The following is a 21193-nucleotide window of genomic DNA, read 5'->3' as shown; positions in this document are numbered from 1 at the left end:
GCAGTTGTGCATACAACATGTCACTATATACATGACACCGCGAGCTCACTGAACAGTCACAACAACAACCAGGACACATCAAGAGAAATGGCCCTCCGTAGAGAGGGAAGAAGCTGTTGAGAGATTGAAGCTTGTGATTGTTTGTAGTACATCGAACTTCATCAGTTTCAGAATTAAGAATCAAAGATTGTAAACAAACAGAAAGCCCCAGAATCAGAATGACCTCACGATCGGAGATATGGGCGGGTGGACGGAATTAGCGCGGCGGAGCTCACCTGGCGGACGGAGACTAGTCAATCTGGACTATCCAGGCAACGGTCACTCCAGATTGCACTTCATTCCATCCCGCCAATTGCTCTTCCCAGTCCATGGCGTGGGCTGCGTCCAAATGGCTTTGACATCAGTGAGATCAAACTGAATCTTCTGTTCCTCAGCTTCAGCATGTCACTAATGCGCCCGAAAATAGTGGAAAGCGTTCAACTTCTTCGATGTCTCGTCGGTGAAGCTGCCTGAGGAGAGCTCATCTATTCTCGGTGTATGTCCCCGCCGTGCTTTTGTTCACTTCTAGCTGCATCGCTTTGTCGACTAACACAGCTTTTGGTTATAGTCCGATATCCTCTCCCTCTGTTCCGGTTCCTCCAACCTTTTCCTCGGCTCAAACGATGGCTTTGTCCACATCGTCTCCTCATCGTTCAAGCTCGTCCGCTCCTTCAAGGCATCCGACAACGGCTCCATAGCACATATCAAACAGATAGAAGGGTCTTCGCTGCTTCTGACTATCGCAGAAGATCTTCCCAATGAGCCGATCTTGAAAGTCTGGGCCCTCGACAAAACCGAGAAAAAGAGCGGTGCTCCACGATGCCTGTCAACAACGTCCATCCAGAATGCGAGGAGGATATTTCCTGTATGTGCTCTACGCCACGTTCTCCGAGTCGAGGACCCAATTTTGATGGTCTAGGTTTCTGCGTTTACTGCGCTCGACGATCTGTCCCAGGTGGCAGTGGGGTTCGCGAATGGGTCTGTTACGATTATCCGTGGTGACCTGATTCACGACCGCGGGGCAAGGCAGCGCATTGTGTTTGAGTCGGAAGAACCGGTGACAGGGCTCGAAGTGCAAAATGGCCCGGTTGCGACCTTGTATATCTCCACCACTAGCCGGGTGCTGGCCCAGATCATCTCTGGCAGAAGTCAAGGTCAACCAGCGCGCATTCTGGATGATATGGGCTGCGCCGTTGGCTGTATGTGCCTTGACAAAGATAATGGTGATGTACTGGTTGCTCGCGAGGATGCAATATATACCTATGGGCCCCGTGGGCGCGGACCTAGCTACGCTTTCGAGAGTCGAAAGGACTCAATCAACATTTTCAGAGACTACATCGCATTGGTTTGCCCGCCACGCGATACATCGTCGCGCCCCGACGCTCTGCGCAACCTCAACGTCAGTCAGGCCGACGACATATTCAAGACGACCATGTTCACGCTTTTGGACACGGATTTGAAGTTCATTGCGCACTCCGAATCGCTTGTCTCTGCTGTGAAGAAGATCTTCATCGAATGGGGCGATCTCTTCCTCCTCACTACCGATGGCAAGGTGTGTCGTTTTCGCTTCAACCCCTGAATGTAGTACTGACATTTGACAGCTCCACCGGTATCGCGAGAAAAGTCTTCAACAAAAGCTTGAGATCCTTTATCAGCGGAACCTTTACATTCTAGCAATCAACATTGCCCAGAAGACTGGCGTGGACACTCTGCAACAAAACGCCATATACCGCAAGTATGGAGACTTCTTGTATCAGAGAGGTGACTACGACACTGCAATGCAGCAGTACCTTCGAGCCATTGACAATACGGAACCATCACAAGTCATCCGAAAGGTCAGGATACCTACCTATAACTATATGTAACCCGCATCGTGCTGAACAGAACACAGTATCTGGATACCCAGCGAATACACAATCTCATCGAGTATTTGGAGGAGCTACATGATCATGACAAAGCTACCGTTGATCATACTACTCTTCTTCTAAATTGCTACGCCAAGTTGAAAGACACGACCAAATTAGACGAATTCATCAAAGCCCCCGGAGAGCTAAAATTTGATCTGGAGACGGCCATTGCTATGTGCAGGCAAGGCGGCTACTACGAACAGGCAGCCTACCTTGCCACGAAGTATGGCGAAAACGATATGGTCGTCGATATTCTGATTGAGGATTCGAAGAAATATGCAGAGGCCTTAGAATACATTTGGAGGCTGGACCCTGACTTGGTTAGTATTGTCGCCTTTGTTTCTTTGATTATGCACTGACATCTGCAAGGCGTATCACAATCTGATGAAATATGCTCGCGTGCTGCTCTCCAACTGCCCGGAGAAAACAACGGAGCTCTTTATCAAGTACTATAAAGGACAATATAAGCCAAGGACCGAAGTTGAGCCGCCTGTTGAGCCACAAGCGCAGCAGAGCAGCACTCTACAGAGTCTCGCGGCGTTTCTTCCACTGCCTCTGATGAATGCTGGTGCTGGATCAAAGGGGGATTCAGTGGACAAGTCTCACGAAGCCAACGAAGAGAATGTCGAAGAAGTTATTGAATATCAAATTCCGAAGCCAAGAACCGCCTTTTCGGTCTTTGTCGGGCACCCTGACGAGTTCATCTCATTCCTGGAAGCGCTTATCGAGAAAGAGGACCTGAAAGACAATGAGAAGATTGACCTCTATACTACACTTTTTGAGATGTATCTGGACACCGCAGGTCGGAAGAAGGATGCCGCTGAGAAAGAGGCTTGGGAGATCAAAGCAAAGAAGCTCATCGAGGGGAAGGATGTAAGAAATCCAGTGCAGCCGGATTCGGTTCGTCGCTAATAATTCCTAGATACCTATATCCACATCGAGCGTTCTGCTATTGTCTGACTTGTCCGGCTTCCGGGAGGGATCCACCCTCGTCCGCGAGCAAGAAGGTCTGCGGTCAGATATCTTCCGTTCCTTTACATCGGCCAAAGATACGAATGGGGCTATCAAAGCCTTGAGAAAATATGGACCAGAAGATCCTCAGCTCTACGTGGATGCGCTTACTTATTTTGCTTCAAGCCCCAAGATTTTAGAGGAAGCTGGAGATGAACTGGATGCTGTGCTCAAACGCATTGACGAGGCCGGACTTATGACCCCACTGCAGGTCATCCAAACCTTAAGTAACAATGCGGTTGTAACTATGGGCCGTGTCAAGAAATATTTGAGCGAGAATATTGAACGCGAAAGGAAGGAGATTTCCACAGTGTGTCACCTATTGCGGCTTTTGAATGTTCCCAGCTAACACCTTCCTCTAGAACCGCCGCTTGATCAACAGTTACAGCAAGGAGACTGAAGCCAAACGAAAGGAGCTAGAGCAAATTGGTACCCAACCGGTGGTATTCCAATCGCGCCGCTGTAACTCCTGTGGCGGCGCACTCGACCTTCCCACGGTGCATTTCCTCTGCAAGCATTCTTTCCACCAACGGTGTCTCAACCGAGTAGATGAAGATGCAGAATGCCCGGCCTGTGCACCGCAGAACTCTACCATCAAAGCTATTCGGAAGCGGCAGGTCGAGTCCGCGGATCAACACGACTTGTTTAAAGGAGAGCTGCAGCGTTCCAAGGACCGATTTGGAGTCATTAGCGAGTTCTTTGGGCGGGGAGTGATGCGACCGCAGAGTACTATGGAGTAATGGGATGATCGCTCTTAGCGCAGCTTTGCATATGATGTAGATAGTTCGAGATGTGAGTTTCCTGGAAACAGACTTCCACCACCTCGAGTACCACCTCAGTTGTAACTATACACTGTAGTTAGTATGGTCGAGGAACGTCTTATCACCACGTGACTTCGCGTCATCCTGGGATTTTCGTATCTGCGGGACGCGACAAGCCACGATTATTGAGAGAGTCTTGAGTCTCATTACTGGTTTTCACGACATTGTTAGCACAGTTCTCCAGATGCAGAAGCCATGTCGCATGACCGCGTGATCCAGGACTCGGATGACGAAGACGACCATTTCATGGCACCTCCACAGCAGGAGACTGATAACGCCCACACCGACGACTACCTCCAAGGCGATGAAACAAGACACGAGGGCACAGAGCGCAACTATGACCCGAGTATAAACATCGACTTCGATCAATATCTCCAATCGCAGGAAAGGTCACTACATGGGCACTCGTCGCCTCAGCGTCCGTTAGACTCTGGAGGTGGATCTATGGGTATGGAGCTCTCGCATCACATGCACTTTTGCTGTACTCGACTCATGAGTAGCCATGCTGATCGAGAAGTGTTTGCAACAGGCTCGATGATGAATGAGATTGGCCTCGCCCAACAACGACTCTTTGACGATGACGAGGTTCAAATGATCGACCCATCGCGGCAGCAACGCCCACAGGCTGTCTACTCAGAATCGATGCAAACAGAGACGATACCTCTACAAGCAGAACAGAGTGGGCCCTCATACCCCAGCGACCCATCTCATGGCGTCCTCAATATCAATCGCAGCTCGTTACAAGCAGGTCCTCCACTGTCATTCATTACACAGCCCAACACCTCCAGCCTCAATCCCACTCCTCCCCCCCAGCAGTACGAGGCACCTCTATCCGATACCCCGAACCAATATCTGACGACTCACCCCCACGTCGAAGTGCCGATCCAGCCGTACCAGCAACAGTTTTCATCTATTCCAGAGTATGACGACTCTTCCTCCGGAGCCGTACAGACCTCTTCATCCTTCAACGTCTTCGAAGCCTCCCTCCCACCTCTCCAGAACGTGTATCCTAACGACCTTACCACTAATCATCACCACCACAACTTCCCCTACTCCGCGACAACCATCCCCACCGAAGTCGCACTCACATCTTCTCCTCGCCGGGTGGCCTCCCTTCAAGCCACCCCCCTTTCCCCGCACGATACCATACCAATCTCCTCCGTCCCGTCAGCTGCCAAGGCAAGCCGATCAAAGAGCGAAAGCCATCATCCGCATACCACACCAAGAAGTGATCCAAGCGCGAATCACACCACAGCGACAACATCACTTCTTCCCACTCAGTTGAGCACCGATGAGCTAGTCACCATCCAGATCCCTGCTGCCGCGGAAACACCGATTGTGGAAAAGAAGCGCGGCCGCAAGATGAAGCAGCAGCAGCAGCAACAGCAGGAACAACAACAACCACCCTCACCACTACCTCCCACAGAACCAAATGAAACGACCAACTCAACCGTAATCATCCTCGACGACGACAATGAAGGAGCTGGAGCTCCTGAAGCCGGTCAATCCACTATCAACATGCTCCATACCACAGAACCTCAACCCCTTTCCCTCCCCGCAACACCTGCAACCGAACCCCCCAACAACAACAGCAGTTGCAGCAGCAGCAGCAGTAATACAAAACCCGAGAAACGCAAACCCGGCCGCCCACCCAAGAACTCCAGACCCTCAACCTCCAACCCTATCGAAGAACTATCTAACCTCGATCCTCCACACACCGCAACAACAGGACTTCTCCCTGCTACTGCTGATGACCCACAAACCAAACCCACCACCACCACCACCACTACTACGGCCGCCCCCGCTAAAGAGCCTAAAAAGAAGAAGCTCAAACGCGGCAAAACCACCTCGGTCACGCTCACCAAAACCTACGATTCTGACATCGAGCCCGATGTGATCTGGGTCCAGGAGGATGCGGGGGCGGAGGCAGAGGCAGAGGCAGTCCTACCCCCGGATCATGTTTCTAGAAGCAGCATCCCCAACGCCTCCAACGCACAAGAGCATTGTGAACCCCCCACAAAAACCGAAACAGCCCCGGCGCCCAAGAAACGCGGCCGTAAGAGAAAAAATCCCGATCCTGTCACGTCAGAGCAAGGGCCCGAGCAAGACGAACAGGAGAATCAGGAACAGCTGAATGATCCGGTGCACAACCAGTATCAACCTGACGCAAGCGAACCGCACCTGCATGAATCAGCGCAAGAAGAAGGCGCAGAAATGTTGCCTCCAAAGCAACAAGCAGATCCGACTCCGGATCCTCCGCCCGCACCGCCTGACTCGGCAGAGCCCGACACAGTCCCTATCACGCCGTTAAAAACAACCAAGGGTCCCACTAGGCACAGTCCTATTTCGTCGACGAGCAAGGTGCCCTATCGGGTGGGTCTCAGTCGGCGGGCGCGGATCGCCCCGTTGCTGAAGGTGGTCAAGCGGTGATGTCAGAACCTCTATCGAGGTGTCCTATGAGAGAAGAAATGGTATTTAATGAACATGAATGAGTTACGACCGCATTCTTTTCTGACTTGTTCTTTTCAAATATATGTATGTTGCTCTCGGCTGGTATGGCTCTCCTACTGTATAAGTGCTATCCGAGGATGAGCTATGTTTTTACAGAATACCCAGACAGGAGTGTATTTTACTTCTCGCTGTTGTTATATTGACTTGTAATCCCGATTGTGGTGTCTGTACTATTACCTTCATCAGCGGAGACTAGCTATAGGAGTTCAAAGCACTCGATCATGATCGGCAAACTCATATTCCATTGCAGTAACCTTACACCTTGAATTCAAGCTTCATAGTCGTCTTATGAATGCTAAAAGGAGTGTACAAACGTCTGACAAAGCATGGGCTCACTCAATAAAATATACACGACTCACAAACATGATAACCAGCCTGCACAAAGCATGTCGAAGGCGTAATAAGACGGGTATGGCCTGCTCGTCGGCTCCGCCTTCTCAAACAAGCACGGCAAGCAAAGACACCACAAGCTCAATGAGAAGGCTCGAAGGCACCAGAGTATGAATTGCGCCTGACTTGGCGGGTTTGCCCTTCGAAACGGTTTTGGTAGTCGGCTTAAAGTCAATGTGATCATCTTCAGCAACCACAGCGTCCGCCTTGCTATCGCAAATGCCGTTCGCAACCAGACAGCCCTCACCGCAGAACGTCGTCCCATTACCACAGAACCCAGTTCCACTACAGCAAGGCCCGAAGCGGGATCCCTTGCATGTGACATTACCGCCACACATACCGTCGAATGAGATTTGTTGGACCTTGAAGGCATCCTTCATTGAGTTGCGGCCATCGACAGTGTTGTCTTGACGGTACCAATACTGGGGAGGATCTCCCAGGCACTCGCCCACCGACACTGCTCGGAACCCCTCCGCGATGAGCTTCTTCAGCATGTGCTCTGTGAGGTTATGAACGGTCTGTTCATGAACATCATGAGCAATCACAAGCCAAGGACGATCAAAAGCAGTCCGCGCATCGAGACTACTATCAAAGATGTCCTTCGACCGTTGGATCTCTGTCGGGCTGTCGTGCTTGTAGTCTTCTGTGTCAATGTCGTATAGAATAATATGGTAGCCAAGCTCTCCTAAGTCCGCCAAGCAGCCCGAGTCAGCTGTGCAGCTGGAATAAGGAGGACGCATGTATGTAGGGAAGAACCCGAGAATGTTCCGCAGAGCGGCTTCATTCCACAACAACTGAGTGCGACGCTGTGTCCGTGAGATCTTGCTTAGATCTTGGTGAGACCAGGTATGACTGGCAATCTGATGACCGCTATCGTGCATATGTCGAATTAGGGGCGCCCATGGCATTCCAGGGCTGTCAATCTGACCCTTGGCGTTGTTGTTGCCGGTTATGAAGAAGGTTGCCTTCGCTTCGTATCGATCAAGAAGATCGAGTAAATCCTTGGTGTACTCCTTGGGCCCGTCATCGTAGGTGAGAGCGACAGTGCCTGGGACAGTGCAGGAACGAATGATGTTAGGTCCGTAAAGGGCAGCCCCATCAAGAGGACGGGGAATATCTTCAGTGGAGGGTCCGCCAGGGGTCATATGAGCGTCACAATACCCGTAGTCGATTTGACAGTCGGGAGAGGCGCAATGGTCCTTGGTATTCCCACAATAGCCTGCAAACATTAGCATGGAACTTGACTCCCAGGGGCAACAGGAGAACCTACCGGCATTAGAGCAGCAAAGCTTCTCTGGGCACTTCCCAACTCCGCCGCCGCACCGAAGGCCCTCCGCACGCACAGTAAGTGGTTGGATGCTGATATCATCATTGGGGCGAGGGACAATCGGGGACAGGTGATGGTTTGACTGAAGGGAGAAGATGTTCCGCGCAGTCGTGCAGGCTGTCAGACCACACACGGTGATGGCCCACTTGAGTATACGCATCGTGCCGAACGCGAACCTGGTATAGTGTATACGAGAGGTAAGATGCAGTGTAATCCAACACGGTAAGGGTGTGATATGGAGTATAAGATGCTGGGATGATGAGAAGAAGCAGGAAGAGAAGTTGAGAAGACAAGTGGCAGAGCTGCTCAGGTCATTTTGAGCGACAACACAAGGAAGGAAGCTGCAGTGGTCATCGGGGTTCACAGGAAGTGACCAGCCTTTCCAGTAGATAAACAAATATAAACAGATACGAGATCTGAGGGCAGTAGCGGGGGCAATGCCTTCCATGTCGCAATTGACCTTATGCCGTGGTCCTTGCCTGTGATGTTCTAGCCTGATTTCAAATGCTGGACTCAATCCAGACTTGCCACTGGCCGGAAGAACACTATACCTTGCTTCCATACCCTTCTCATCTAGACAGAGTAACCATCTTGACCGACGAACTCAGTCTGAACCATCAAGCAGGCACAATCGAGTTTCTGTGCTGAGGCGATTTCTCCTCAAGTCCCGGGGATAGTGAAAATGGAAAGTTACGCAAGCACGGCAGTGGCTGTCCTCCGGCCATGGTAGGGAAGTGTACATCATGGGTGATGCCAAGAGATTGTTCAGCACCCGACTATGCTCATGTTTCCCAGTAGCATATGAGAGCAGAAATAGTGCCATGATTTTCATTGAGGGTATAAAAGTCCACAAGGTCCAGCTATAATCGGGAGTCCATCAATCTATCAAGACGAGATCCTACGATACATTTCAAAGCTGTCATTTGAGGAGTCCGTCAGAGCGCCAGTAGGAAACCACAAAGTCAGCTCAGCTAACTGGTTCCACTGCGTCCTCATCAAGAGCCGAGAACACGAATGGGGCGAGCGTGGGAAGGTATGGGCCGAATTTGGCGGGGGCACTCTTCGCTATGCTTCCCACCGTGGCGATAAGGTGGCGTTTGTGAATCGTACTAGGTTGAGAGTTGAACTTTTGGGTAAGGTCATTGACGAAGAGGTTGAGCTGATGATCGGAGAAATGAAGGACCAAAGCTGAGATGGCGGCCAACGCGCGCTTCGTCACCACGGTACCAGCCGTGTCGTTGTCGACGATAGACATGACGGAGTTTTGCAGGGCAGTCAGCTCAGACTCCTTCAAGAGTGGTCCGAAGCAGCTGACGACTTGAATGAGGACATCAATGGCATCACTGCTGAAGCCCTTGGATGGATCCTTCTCGAGCATCCCTTTAACTACCGACCCTCTTCGACTGGAGGGAGATGGTATTGGGCCGGTCAGACGGGGTATGAGCACACGAGAAACAGCCGAGTAGGCCGAAATGGCATCTTGACTAGGCGGTTGTCCGGCCTGAGGACGCGGAAGAGCGGTAACAATGTATCGTAGAGCAGTGTTGGGGACGGATGTGTCGATAGTTTGGGAGGCTGTCAAGGAGGTGAGTTTTTCGAGGATAGAGGCGAGATTCTCAAAGGGTAGTCGGTGGACGAGGGGACCGAGACTATGAAATGAGAGGAGGTTAAATGAGTATACAACGCAGCAAGAGAGTGAGAGCGGACCATTTTAGCGCTTGATTCTGAACGTCGCCGTGTTGATCATCCAGCGACTTAAGGAGACCCTCAGCCAACTTTGACGCGGAGACCTGGTCATGAGCCAGATATGCAGAGTGGGGATTGTCCAGAACACCGAGTAGATCATTGAGGGACATGTATCTCATGTCTGGATCGGGATCGTCCAGTTTCAAAAGCAGGTTGTTTAGACTATGCTGCACTGCTTGTCGGTCCGCCATGATGAAGCCCCGCACTAAGTTTTTGAGGTAGGTAGAGAGGGCTTGTAGGTGTGATGTAAAATGATGCAATGCAATACAGAGCCTTGGTGTCAAAGGCCAGATCTAGTTTGGCTTATGCAAAAGGATAGGTAGGGGAAGTTCAAAAAGGGACGGGGGGATGGCGGCGAGTGGTGAGGGGAATGACAGTAGGAGAATGATAACCAACTCTATCGAGTCGCTGATGCTATCGGAGCTGATTTCCTGCCTGAGGCAGAGATGAGCTTCTACGGTGAGCGAGGCAGGCCATCAATGCACTCATCACACATTCCAGCCATTGTCTATCTGTACTCCTGAGCTCTGCTGAGGACCAGGAATTAATTGTATTCAAGGCAGTAACTGGAAGCCATGAAGTCACAGTTGAGTACATGGTAGAAGTAGGTCAGACAGAGTAATAGCACAGACAGTAGAGGTCAATACGGAGAAGAACCGGGCGGGAAGCACACGAGGCCGATCTCCGCATGGGGGCATTACATCATTTGGTGTAATCAATACACCATCTAACTTACACTCATCTACTAGATTACCTACTACTGTACCTCTACGTCTGCTCACGCCGGCAGGTCCCGCTCCGTCAGTGTAACTACAAGACTATAATAGACTCCCTGGCCATTAAGTCATACCATCATCCTTTTCCTTCTTTCCCCCCGAATCCAGCCAGCCTCCTCTTTTCATACCTCTATCCTTCCTCCCTTCCCAATTACACTCCAAACTCCCATCAATTGCTTCATCCCTACTTTTCCATACACTCAATTTCACCTTCTACAATCACGAACCACTAGAAACACCTACTCCATGGCTCTCGCACGCTCTCAATTCCTGCGCACCTCCGCCCGCGCTCTGGGCACCGTGCGACAAATGCCCACCCAGCAATTTGCTCGTCGAACATACGCCCAAGCCGCTCAATCGACCAACAAGTCCTCCGACCTTCCCTGGTAAGTGACCAAATTCAGTTACCTACCTACTGTACCTATATCACAAGCTCGTGCACGGCATTGGACCATCAATCCATAGCTCCCAAACCCCCATACATACCCTCAATCTCCATCACCACTCAAAACCAACCGTACTGACCCGATTGCTCCGAAAGGCTCATTGGCTCCCTCGGCCTCGGCATCCCCGGAGCTTACTACCTGCTCGCAACCGGCCCCAAAGCCGCCGCCTCCTCGCACGACACCCCCGACACCCACAACCACGGCGAGCCCAAGGGCAAGGTGTCGACCTCCGCTCCGATCGAGAAGGAAGAAGCCGCTGCCGCCAAGGACTCGACTCCCCAACCAGACCGTGACGCCGAGCAAAAGATTGAGTCGTCGGATTCGGGCGCAGCAGCTGCCTCGACGGATGGAAAGGCGCCTTCTGAGGCTGATGAGGTACGTTCCCTTCTGTGCTTGTTCCGATTTTGTGTGTGGCTTGGAAGGGTGTGGGGTTCGAGTTTCGTGGATTGTTCAGTTGTTGGCTGTGATTGATGTGATAGTACTGACGCAGTCGGCCAACAAAAAAATAGCCATCGACCCGTAAGGAGGCCGGTAATTTCTCTACTATCTCCGGCAAGCAGGAGGGCCTTTCCAACACCACTACGGATCACCCGCATGTGAATGAGCCCGGAAAGAGTATCAAGGGTGAGGGTGAGACTGAGACGGCCAAGGTGAAGGGAGCCGTCTCTCCGGATCGTCCGCAGCAGTAGATATGATGCTCTTCGATGTTAGTGGGGGAGGTTGAGAAAGACGGTTTTCTGTATGATGACGCCATGTTTCATGTATAAGACCATGACTGTTGGGGACGAGTGCACTTGTCGGAATAGCAACAAAGCGATCAAATTTCGTCTCTTAAATGGTTCTTTCCTGCATAAAAAGTTATGAGCGTAGATCTGGGGAAACGAAAAGCTTTGAAGCACATTAGCGAGGCTACAGCCATCTCGCATATGATCATGCACGGAAGGTAAGTAGACAACTGAAGTCAAGACAGAAGCTCAACGTGAATCGCACCAACCAATTGTCAGCCAATGCGGATCTATTACTATATTAGATTAGACATCCATCTGCAGGCGGCTCCAACGCCCCCTTCATCCCTTTGAAAAAGAAGACGCAGACAGAACTTCAATCTCCGCATTATCATGAGAAAGAGGAAACAAAACAGGGAAAGTGCTCAGTCATGGCATATTCATCACTTATATCCATTTGCAGCTCTTGCATCACCCGGGACGCCCGCCCATAATTGACCGACACCATCAAAAAAAAGTTTGCATGCTAAGCCAGCCGTTGCCCTCGAAGACCCGGTTGCACCCGAAACCATGCGCAGGAGAAATGACACGGAGAAAGTACAGACGCAGGTTTTGTGCAATTGGGAGCAAAAGGAACAGGGAAAAAAAAACGTTTCGAACATGGGTGCCATAAAATGTTCTTGGGGAAAGTAAAAGTTATAGACAAGCCTCACCCGAAGGCGGGCTACACGATCCCGGATGGACCATGAGATTGCAATATGCGCCCCTCCCACCGCGATCTGTGACTTAGTGCTTGCTGTTGACCGGCTGACCGTTCACAAGAACCTGAGGAGTCTTGTTCTCCTTGCTGCGGGCGTTCAGGGTTGGCTCCTCGATACCTGTCGCAAGTGTGGCATGGCTGTTTGCGTCGGGAAGCGGAAGTTCATCCTCCGTATCCTCGTCGTCGCTTCTCTCATCCTTCTTGATATCGCTGATGATGTAATTCTTCAAAATACGTCCAATCAGGAAAAGCCAGAAGAGGTTGACAGCTTGCAAGCTGGCCAGCAAGGCGAAGGTGATGTATTGACTGATCCAGCACTTGTACTGCTGGGTTTCCCAGTTAAGCTCGAAGGGTCCGACAGTCCGGAATTCAGTCAGGACGGCCCAGAGGATCTTCAAATTCAGGAAATGACGAAGATAGACCCACATGCCGACGAACATAGCGAAGTAGGGCGCGGTGATCCAGTGGTCGAGATAGTTGAGAGTCTTGGAGGTCTAGAGCGCAGCCATGTTACTATCGCGTCAGGTCGTTGAGGGGGTGGGGGTACGTACGGCAAGGAAGAAATCAGAAATATCATGGGTGATATACACAGCGATACCCATGTAAGTGAAATGGAACCGATAGCTCAGTCCAATGAGGGACAGAGTAATTATGTGATGTGCTACCAGCTCCTTGAAGTCCTTCCGTGGCTTTTCCAACTGGAGCATCAACACAATCGCCTGTTGCGCCCAGTAACTCGCCTCCAGCAGGTAAAAGGCCTTGAAGAGCGCCTCGTGCTCCCGATGAGGAAAGCCCTCGAACATGGCCGTGGTGTTGAAATACCAGATATCCGACCTGTACATGACATAGAGACCGAAGGGGCCGAAGATCCCGAAGTAGATGGCTGTATACACCTGTTCCATGAATCGAGCAGTTTTGCCCCTTCCAGAGATGCCGCAGTACACTGCAAACGGTCGGATCCAGCGCTGCATGATGAATTCACGAGTGAAGGACAAGACGACAGTATAAAATGAGACGAAAGCGATATCCTTAGGACCTTTTCCGTACATGATCGGGCCGCCAGGGTACTTCGGAGGCTGCGGATAGGAGAGGAAGATGGCGCTGTGCAGCGGATTCGATGTTGTCGGATTGATCGCGTACAGGGACAGGAGAACAATCAGGATGAGCAATGGCAGAAGCCAGGTGTGCTTCAGACAAGCATCTTTGAAGCGGCGCAGAGAGGACTTCTTGCGACGTTTCGCGGGGGCCTTGGTTGACTTGTCGTCGGAGGCACCGGACTTAAGCAGCTGATGATGGAGAAGTGAGCGGCGTGGGAAGGAGAGAGTAATGCCGTCAAAGGCATCTTTCAGATGTATGGTAACCATACCTGATCCCATCTGGGAGCCTCCCCATCAATGGGGCTGACTTCATTCATGGTGGACATGGCCGGTGCGCCAGTGTCACCGCGAATGTCCGCACCCAAATTACTCGATCTCCGTCCTCGAACCATGGTGAATAGAGTAGCAGGATGTGTTCCGATGTATTACCTGCTTGTAGGTTGGACAGAGGAGTACAGACACGTGTATGCTCCCTCTACTTCTTTTTCCAGAGACCTACACCAGGCGACCGAAAGCAGAACGGCGCACGGGAAAAAAGGTACCGAGCGGAGCGGAATGCGAAGCGGCCGGGAATTGACGGAGCGCGCGGGAAGGGGGATGATCGACCAGCAGATAGTACTGAGGGAGAGCGACCCAAAGGGCAATGGAAATGACAAAAAGGGCTACACGAAGAAGAAAAAAAGATGCAATCGCAAGCGCGAATGGGGGAGGGCGAACCGTAAGGAAGTAGGAGGTTGAAGAAGAAGGGGAAGAAGAAGAGGCGGGCAGAACGGAGAAAGTGTTAGTGTTAATTAGTGTTAGTAGTAGTTCCGTCTTGTCAGTTAATTTCCCACTCTGACTGGGTGCTCGCAGCCTCGCAATCCCTCGCAAACTCTTCCTATTGCGGAGCCTCTTTTACTGCAGTATTGGTAGACCAGGGGTCTTTTTTCCTTCTTCTTTTCTGGTTTTCACACCCAAAATTTTAAGTTGATCGGTTTTTCGGACAGTTGAGTTCCCCCGACCACTCCAGAGTCAACGATCGGTATCCTGTCGGACCATCGTCAGGCTAACCCCTGATTGTCGTGGTCTCCGCTGAAGATTATATCCGCGTTATACTCCGTACAGCCCAGTGCAATCGTTATGTATAAGAATACGATCCACATTGGCAGTGCATGTGCCATTGGGGCTGGTTTGAGAAGTGGTAAACGGTTTCTTGGCAGCAATACGCTTACGACAACCCGCTCACTCAGGAGCAGAAAAGGGGACTCTGCTTTGGAGGACATGTGTCGTGCTCTGTGATAATCTTTGTCCCTGGTCTCACGCTGAGATCATGCTGTATTCTTCAGCGGAGCAGAGGAGACACCCGTCTATCTACCATGGCCTTACTTTCGAGCGACTATAGATCGAGTCGCTGGCTAATGCTTTGGAAACAGAAGTACGAAGCGTCGAAATTGGGTTATGTTGCAATAACTTGGGATAAATTGCTATCCAGTAGCTGAATGATGATCGCCACAAACTATAAGCCTGTAGATGGCCGATTTCTGTTGGCCATGCGAGCATGTGGGTAAGCCGTCGTTCTCCGCAACGAGCACAACTTCAAATTCTGGTAGAATAGAAGCAAGTTACATCATATTCATCATGAAGATTGTTCATTGTACCAGAGATCTGCAGCCACTGTGCGAATTGGCGAACGAATTGGCGAACGAATTGGCGAACGAATTGGCGAACGAATTGGCGAACGAATTGGCGCACGAACCGCGCACGAACAGTGGGCGCAATTCAGATGGTGAAACCATAGAGAGGACAGGCCATAACTAACAGAAATGGCTTTGACTTACCGCTCATACCGTAGTACCATTTCGACCGGGCGGCAGAACGCAGAGCACATTTTGAGCGGTGACTACGGAGTAACAGCAGCCACAAATCCGGAAAGAAGGCGGTGGCAGAAAAGGACATCAACGGCCCTCCAACTCTTTACAGCTAGCGCAGAACGCTAATGCACGGCATGGGGTACCGTTTTCCCATTTAGGAAATTAAGTATAGTAGGCTTCAGCAATATCAACTTGTGCAGTTCTCAATCAACGACTTCCTCCAGATTGAAAAAATGACTCACTTAGACTCAGCCAAACCCTCTATAAAGGGTAGAAGAAAGAAATAAAAGGCTCCTCACTCCTCCAGAAGGCTCTGTCTTCCAGATCACATTATTTCTCATCTCACAATGACCGCCGCAACCGACTCTGCCCTCAGCCTCCAAGGCAAAGTAGCCATCATCACTGGCTCCGGCAAGAAACGAGGCATTGGTGCTGGTATAGCATCTGCTCTTGCACAGCACGGTGCATCGGTCGTCATTAACTACGTCTCGCCGTCTACAGCGTCCTCCGCCGCCGCAGTGGCCGAGAGTATTGCCGCTGCGGGTGGAAAGGTGCTTGTCATACAGGCAGACATCTCTCGTCCTGAAGAGGCACAAAGACTCGTGGAAGAGACGGTCGCCAAATTTGGAAAGATCGATATACTAGGTGAGTACTACCTACTGCTTGGCGAAATTTGAAGGCTTACTTGATGATATAGTCAACAATGCCGGGACAGGGGTCCCAGGTCCCGCACTGAGTGCCACTCCGGAGTGTATGGCGACTACCTTTGGCGTCAATGTCTTTGGGCCTCTCTATCTGGTTCAAGCTGCTGTAGCACATATGCCACCGCGCAGCCGTGTCATCAACATTGGTTCCGTGGCGTCGAAATTGGGAATTTCCGGCTCGCCGATCTATCTCGCTTCCAAGGCGGCAACAGATGCTTTGACACTCGCTCTGGCTGGTGAGGTAAGATAAACTTCATTCCGCCAAAAGCCTATGATGTGATTTTCTGACTGTGCTTAGCTGGGCCGTGGTCATGGTGGCATAACCATCAACACGGTCTCCCCTGGCCCTGTGGACACGGATGGTGTGCCAGCTCCAGTAGCGGAAAAGATTCACAAGACTATGGTGCCCATGACCCGGGTTGAAGAGAGAGTTGGGACTGTGGAAGATGTTGCGGATGCGGTGCTGTTGTTGTGCTCCGAGAAAAGCCGATGGATCTCAGGACAGGTCATCTCAGTCAGTGGTGGCATTGTGGGTGGTTGAGGTGCTCTGATGCTTGTCTATATACTTATACAGATACACGATGAGTTGGATTTAGCTGCATAATCATTCGTTCAGTACGAATATGCAATGCATCGCTCCAGAGGATGCTCTCAATGATTTTCACCGCATGAGTAGCATCGATGGCCAGGGACTCGAGCGCAAGCCTGATTCCCCCTACATACAACCCATTTGCTTCTGGGTCTGAGACTAAAGAGACAGTCACCATCGCCCATAGGTAAAGCTTCAGACAGGCAGCATCATACTTTGTTACAGGCAAGGATGGAATGAGGGCCTCGAATTTGCGCTGCAGGTATGGCCATTCACTTGAGGTGAAGAGAAACACGTCTCTTTTCAAAGTTGCGAGGAGTATGAGAAGAGCCAATCGTATGGCTTCTCTGAGAAATTGGATCTCTTGCTGGTCGGTAGCGAGGCCCATTGGCCTTGTCATTGACAGCAGGAAATGCGTCGCTGGTCCGAATAATTTTATTAAGATGAGGTTATCTTCGCGCTTCCAGAATGGCCTGGAGTCACGTTGCCCTTCACAAGCAGCGGTTGCGACAAAGCTCACATGGTTGAGAGCGACTGGTACATCGCAGAACGATCCATGTCTTATTGAAATGTCGTCGAGAAGGCTTCTGATCGCGGGCTTTAAGGCGTCGGGAGGTTCCGTACCCAAATATCCTGCAAGTCCTGGCGGTTTGGGCATTCGAGGAGGCGTGTCCACCGCCACGCTACCCACAATATCGAGCCTGGCCATGCGAGCGTCAGCCGATGCCCAACCCCTCAAGAGCTCTGATTGTCATGAAAAACCAACCAAAAAGCAAACAAGGCCACATTGACACCCAGACCATCATAACCTCCTCTCAATCGGATAATTCGCTCAAGGCCTTGGAAGTGAGTATTCCATCGGTCACACATACCAACATACAACTCCACCACCAGTCAGTGTTCGAATCATTCCAGCTCACCAGGTTCAAGATTACTCACGTCATGACAGATCAATCCCAAAATTGCAGTGATCACTCCCTCACCAAGGCTCTCTTTAACATTTCCCAGCCGGCCTCTGACTTGCTGCACACATCTTCCGTAGTACGCTAGGCACTCCGAGCTTGTTTCGTAGCTAAACTCCTGCGCACGGAGTCGCTGATCGAGGAACATAGCCGCATTCGCCAAGGCCACGAAGGTGGCGCTGGGATCGGTCAACGCCATTGAGAACCAGACGGAGCGGAATGGTCGGAAGACATAGTCCTTGTCGCTTGTCACTAGATTGCGTGAGCTTCGCACTGGCTATGGAATAGACTGCTGTGGGGGAAGTGTACTAAAGTGCATCAGCTGTAGACCTCTGTCATCGAGCTGTGTAGGGTAGAAAGTGGCGTTGCAGGGATCGATTGATGCCGGGATTCTAGCGGGGTTTGCCGAAGATATGAGCGCCGTGCTTGGATGGATAGACGGTGTTAGAGACAGAGTCCAGGTTTGTGGCTTGCGCTGTGTCCGACGCGATCGTCCAATGTCGCGCATGACCCAACGCCGGATGGTGCGTTGAGTGGAAGCGGCCTTGATCTCATCGGGTCGCGATATGTTAACAAATACAAAGTCCTCTTGTTGAGAGAGCATTGACGCCATGATGTGCTGGTGTTTGCACGTGTGGGGAAGGAGAAGATCCGAGCTTGAAGATTGAGTTCTAGAGGGAGAAATGACACTAAGCCGGGTAGAGAATAATGCATCCTACTATCGACACTATCGACTCCGTCACGAGCTGTCATCATCCATACTTAAATTGCTAATTTGCTTAAGATTTGGGGACATGATGATTGCAACATCTATGGAAGTCCCTCAGGCCAAAGATGTACGCTGTGCGAATTCTTCTTCTCTATATCATAACTGCGTAGCTTCGTAACATCCTACTCTCCCCAAGGTAGCCTCTAACTAAGCAACTGGATTAGATGGTCGGCAATCAAGTTTCCCACCAAATCATAGCCATCTGGTTTCATATGAACTGCGTCATCCCAGATTCTAGCTTTGGTCTCCTTCGTAGCGTTGAGGTAAGGAATCTCTTTGTGGAGATCAAACGCATAACTACTGAATCAGTTCAGGTCCAGCCCTCACCTCAAGCAAGGTCGAAGACTCACAAGCTATCGGCGTCATGCTTCAATATTTGCGAGTTCAGCTCCGCTCTGGCATCGATCAGTCTCTGCAACCTTGCCCCGCATTCAGGGATTGTCAAGGCTAAGACGTTGGCGCCACTTTTTATAGCCGTGGCCCAGGCCTCTTTCAACGCGGGCAGGATCTTCTCCGGGGGGTACATAGAGCCGAGGTCACTGCCACACTCAGAATTAGTAGAATCATTGGAAGATGAGGAGGCTCTCGTACTTTGTCCCACCCAGTATGATCACCCAATCATAAGATGTTGCTGCGCCTGGTTCAGATCATTCGCCGATCAGCTTGAATACTTGACTGAAATATGCGACATTTCGGAAGCTGGAGAGAACTCACACTTCTGCTGCAAGCGGGGCAGAAAGCGCCCTGGAGGACTCTTGACCAAGTCGCCTGGGAGACCGTCGACATCGATGCGGAGGATATGAGTGGGAAATGCAGCCTTGAGACGCTTCTCCAGCTTCCATGCGTAAGGATGGTAGTCCTGGCCCCAATTGTAGTATCCTGCTGTCAGCGAATTACCGAAGCAGAGAATTGACAGCGATTTGCTCATCGTGTGGAGGTAAGCTAGATATGAAGCTGAGAGAAAGCTTGTAGTGGAATGTCAGTATTTATTTTGGGAACTTAGGTGAGAAAAAAAACACGAGGCAGAGTAGAGCGGGGTATTCTTTGTTGTTGCTGTTGCTGTTGCTGCAAGGCTGCCACTTCCAACATCGATGACTGACTCACAACTAAGCTGCAGGCTAATTTCTGAGATAATCCGCTGCACGCTTGAAGGAAAACTCAGCTCTGGTTCTCCTTGGCTATTCGCTCCTCTTGGGCAAGGCAGACTCAGCAAACACCTCGATGCCTTGTAACAGGTGTTCATGCAAGGCATCATGATCGATCTGAGAGATTGTGACACAAGTCGGATATTACATGCCACGAACCGGCGAATAGGATCGATATGACTCTTTCTACTTCTTGACCCTCTTTTTCTGTATTCGCAGAATGACTGGTCTTGTCAATTATAGGTCGACAGCTGAACCTCTCCGATAATCAGTGCTGCTGTGGTTAATGTATCCAGCATGATCAGATTCTTGACAGTGACCACTCACACGTGCAGTCGAGATCATGGCATTCTCGTCTAGTTCACTCCAGCTGATTAACTTCTCTGGAGAAGCTTGATATTTGATGTTCAGGCGAGCTACGGTCTTGAGGCCCAGAGCCCTTGTCGCCATGGACGATCTAGTGCACCAATCAATGGTGACCAGCCACAAATAGCACGAAGAACCGATTTCCTGCAACCTCATCACACCAAAGTGAGTGACAGTATATCAAGCGTCTCAGACGAGTTGATAAATAGTGCCCTATATTTCAACATCGAACATCTTCCCTTCTATACTCTAACCACCACCTACCTGAGCACTATCACTGTTGTCATGATGCAGAACATCCCAGATCACTGCATGGTACTTGTCGTCGGTGGTGGGCCAGGTGGCTCGTATTGCGCTGCTGCACTTGCTCGAGAGGGTGTTGATACAGTGTTGCTGGAAGCAGACCAGTTCCCTCGGTAAGTGCCATCTCTGCCTTCTTGGCGATCTACCGCGACCCAAGACTGATTTCCTGGCAAGCTATCATATTGGGGAGAGCATGCTGGCGTCTATGCGTCATCTACTTCGGTTCATCGACCTGGACCAAGCTTTCGACAAGTATGGCTTCACAAAGAAGGTCAGTTATCCTCTATACAACTGATAAATGCAACAACTAACAAAAGACGCCTAGATCGGAGCATCCTTCAAACTTGATAAAACCAAGCGAGCCGGATGTATGAGAAGAGCATGATTCCTTCTGCAATTTAGTGCTAATAAGCCTGTGTGACGCGCAGACACCGACTTTCTTGCCGCTGGCGGACGCGAAAACTACGCATGGAATGTTGTTCGCTCTGAGGCCGACCACTTGATGTTCCAGCATGCGGCCAAAAGCGGTGCAAAAACCTTCGATGGTGTCAAGGTCAAGTCCATCCAGTTCGCGCCCGATGCGGTTTCTAAGCTCGGCAAGCCTGTTTCGGCCACATATGTGTGTCAGCAAGACCAGTCGCAAGAGATTAAAGAGATTTCCTTCAACTATCTGGTCGATGCAAGTGGTCGGAAGGGCATGCTTAGTACCAAGTACCTTAACAACCGTCGGTACAACGAGAGTCTCAAGAACATTGCTCACTGGGGTTACTGGCAGGGAGCTGAGACTTATGCAAAGGGTACACCAATGGAAAACCAACCATTCTTTGAGACACTTCACGGTAGCAACACATCCGTTCTTCTTCTTCTTCTTCTTCTTCTTCTTCTTCTTCTTCTTCTTCTTCTTCTTCTTCTTCTTCTTCTTCTTCTTCTTCTTCTTCTTCTTCTTCTT

The 21193-nt window shown here is 50.7% G+C and overlaps 9 protein-coding genes across 9 annotated transcripts in view; 5 read left to right on the top strand and 4 right to left on the bottom strand.

Moving 5' to 3' along the window:
- Window positions 1–333: 333 nt before the first annotated feature.
- BP01DRAFT_412609 (tethering complex subunit PEP5) lies at window positions 334–3768 on the top strand. The gene is made up of 9 exons (XM_025578958.1): window positions 334–403; window positions 467–535; window positions 608–904; window positions 959–1591; window positions 1641–1874; window positions 1931–2266; window positions 2316–2819; window positions 2869–3267; window positions 3320–3768. The coding sequence occupies exons 1-9, from the start codon at window positions 389–391 to the stop codon at window positions 3695–3697; spliced, it is 2865 nt and encodes a 954-aa protein (XP_025435679.1). The 5' UTR covers window positions 334–388; the 3' UTR covers window positions 3698–3768.
- A 52-nt stretch (window positions 3769–3820) lies between these two features.
- Window positions 3821–6294, top strand: BP01DRAFT_3617 (uncharacterized protein). The gene is made up of 2 exons (XM_025576190.1): window positions 3821–4226; window positions 4308–6294. Exons 1-2 carry the CDS (start codon window positions 3974–3976, stop codon window positions 6206–6208), a joined length of 2154 nt encoding a protein of 717 aa, XP_025435678.1. The 5' UTR covers window positions 3821–3973; the 3' UTR covers window positions 6209–6294.
- A 301-nt stretch (window positions 6295–6595) lies between these two features.
- On the bottom strand, window positions 6596–10119 carry BP01DRAFT_331038 (uncharacterized protein). The gene is made up of 5 exons (XM_025573031.1): window positions 9714–10119; window positions 8983–9655; window positions 8558–8579; window positions 7950–8384; window positions 6596–7898 (listed from the first exon to the last, which is right to left on the bottom strand). The coding sequence occupies exons 1-5, from the start codon at window positions 9941–9943 to the stop codon at window positions 6727–6729; spliced, it is 2532 nt and encodes an 843-aa protein (XP_025435677.1). The 5' UTR covers window positions 9944–10119; the 3' UTR covers window positions 6596–6726.
- A 537-nt stretch (window positions 10120–10656) lies between these two features.
- BP01DRAFT_352256 (uncharacterized protein) lies at window positions 10657–11554 on the top strand (the record flags this gene model as incomplete). Its single annotated transcript, XM_025573905.1, has 2 exons — window positions 10657–10914; window positions 11070–11554. Coding segments are annotated over exons 1-2 (512 nt in total), but the record flags the coding sequence as incomplete, so codon positions are not given.
- Window positions 11555–12485: 931 nt separating this feature from the next.
- Window positions 12486–13948, bottom strand: BP01DRAFT_287046 (TLC domain-containing protein; the record flags this gene model as incomplete). Its single annotated transcript, XM_025571487.1, has 3 exons — window positions 12486–12953; window positions 13011–13745; window positions 13826–13948. The coding sequence occupies 3 exons, from the start codon at window positions 13946–13948 to the stop codon at window positions 12486–12488; spliced, it is 1326 nt and encodes a 441-aa protein (XP_025435675.1).
- Window positions 13949–15627: 1679 nt separating this feature from the next.
- BP01DRAFT_419837 (SDR family NAD(P)-dependent oxidoreductase) lies at window positions 15628–16714 on the top strand (the record flags this gene model as incomplete). Its single annotated transcript, XM_025579427.1, has 4 exons — window positions 15628–16051; window positions 16104–16351; window positions 16409–16639; window positions 16685–16714. The coding sequence occupies exons 1-4, from the start codon at window positions 15754–15756 to the stop codon at window positions 16712–16714; spliced, it is 807 nt and encodes a 268-aa protein (XP_025435674.1). The 5' UTR covers window positions 15628–15753.
- Window positions 16715–17148: 434 nt separating this feature from the next.
- On the bottom strand, window positions 17149–18284 carry BP01DRAFT_419836 (uncharacterized protein; the record flags this gene model as incomplete). Its single annotated transcript, XM_025579426.1, has 5 exons — window positions 17971–18284; window positions 17639–17913; window positions 17466–17581; window positions 17220–17400; window positions 17149–17172 (listed from the first exon to the last, which is right to left on the bottom strand). The coding sequence occupies exons 1-5, from the start codon at window positions 18272–18274 to the stop codon at window positions 17149–17151; spliced, it is 900 nt and encodes a 299-aa protein (XP_025435673.1). The 5' UTR covers window positions 18275–18284.
- Window positions 18285–18490: 206 nt separating this feature from the next.
- On the bottom strand, window positions 18491–19450 carry BP01DRAFT_387847 (SGNH/GDSL hydrolase family protein). The gene is made up of 4 exons (XM_025577777.1): window positions 19145–19450; window positions 19022–19067; window positions 18781–18969; window positions 18491–18727 (listed from the first exon to the last, which is right to left on the bottom strand). The coding sequence occupies exons 1-4, from the start codon at window positions 19356–19358 to the stop codon at window positions 18574–18576; spliced, it is 603 nt and encodes a 200-aa protein (XP_025435672.1). The 5' UTR covers window positions 19359–19450; the 3' UTR covers window positions 18491–18573.
- A 626-nt stretch (window positions 19451–20076) lies between these two features.
- The window catches only part of BP01DRAFT_419834 (NAD(P)/FAD-dependent oxidoreductase), a 2303-nt gene continuing 1186 nt past the window's right edge, over window positions 20077–21193 (top strand). The window contains exons 1-4 of the mRNA XM_025579425.1: window positions 20077–20357; window positions 20419–20515; window positions 20570–20612; window positions 20673–21083. Coding sequence (XP_025435671.1) covers window positions 20227–20357; window positions 20419–20515; window positions 20570–20612; window positions 20673–21083 — 682 coding nt within the window. The 5' untranslated portion in view covers window positions 20077–20226. The remainder of the gene's footprint in view (window positions 20358–20418; window positions 20516–20569; window positions 20613–20672; window positions 21084–21193) is intronic.

This window comes from Aspergillus saccharolyticus (genome assembly GCF_003184585.1).
Source record: "Aspergillus saccharolyticus JOP 1030-1 unplaced genomic scaffold BP01scaffold_1, whole genome shotgun sequence".
Classification (NCBI taxonomy): domain Eukaryota; kingdom Fungi; phylum Ascomycota; class Eurotiomycetes; order Eurotiales; family Aspergillaceae; genus Aspergillus; species Aspergillus saccharolyticus.
Note: the sequence above shows the minus strand (reverse complement) of the source record. Positions and strands in the feature narration are given on the sequence as shown.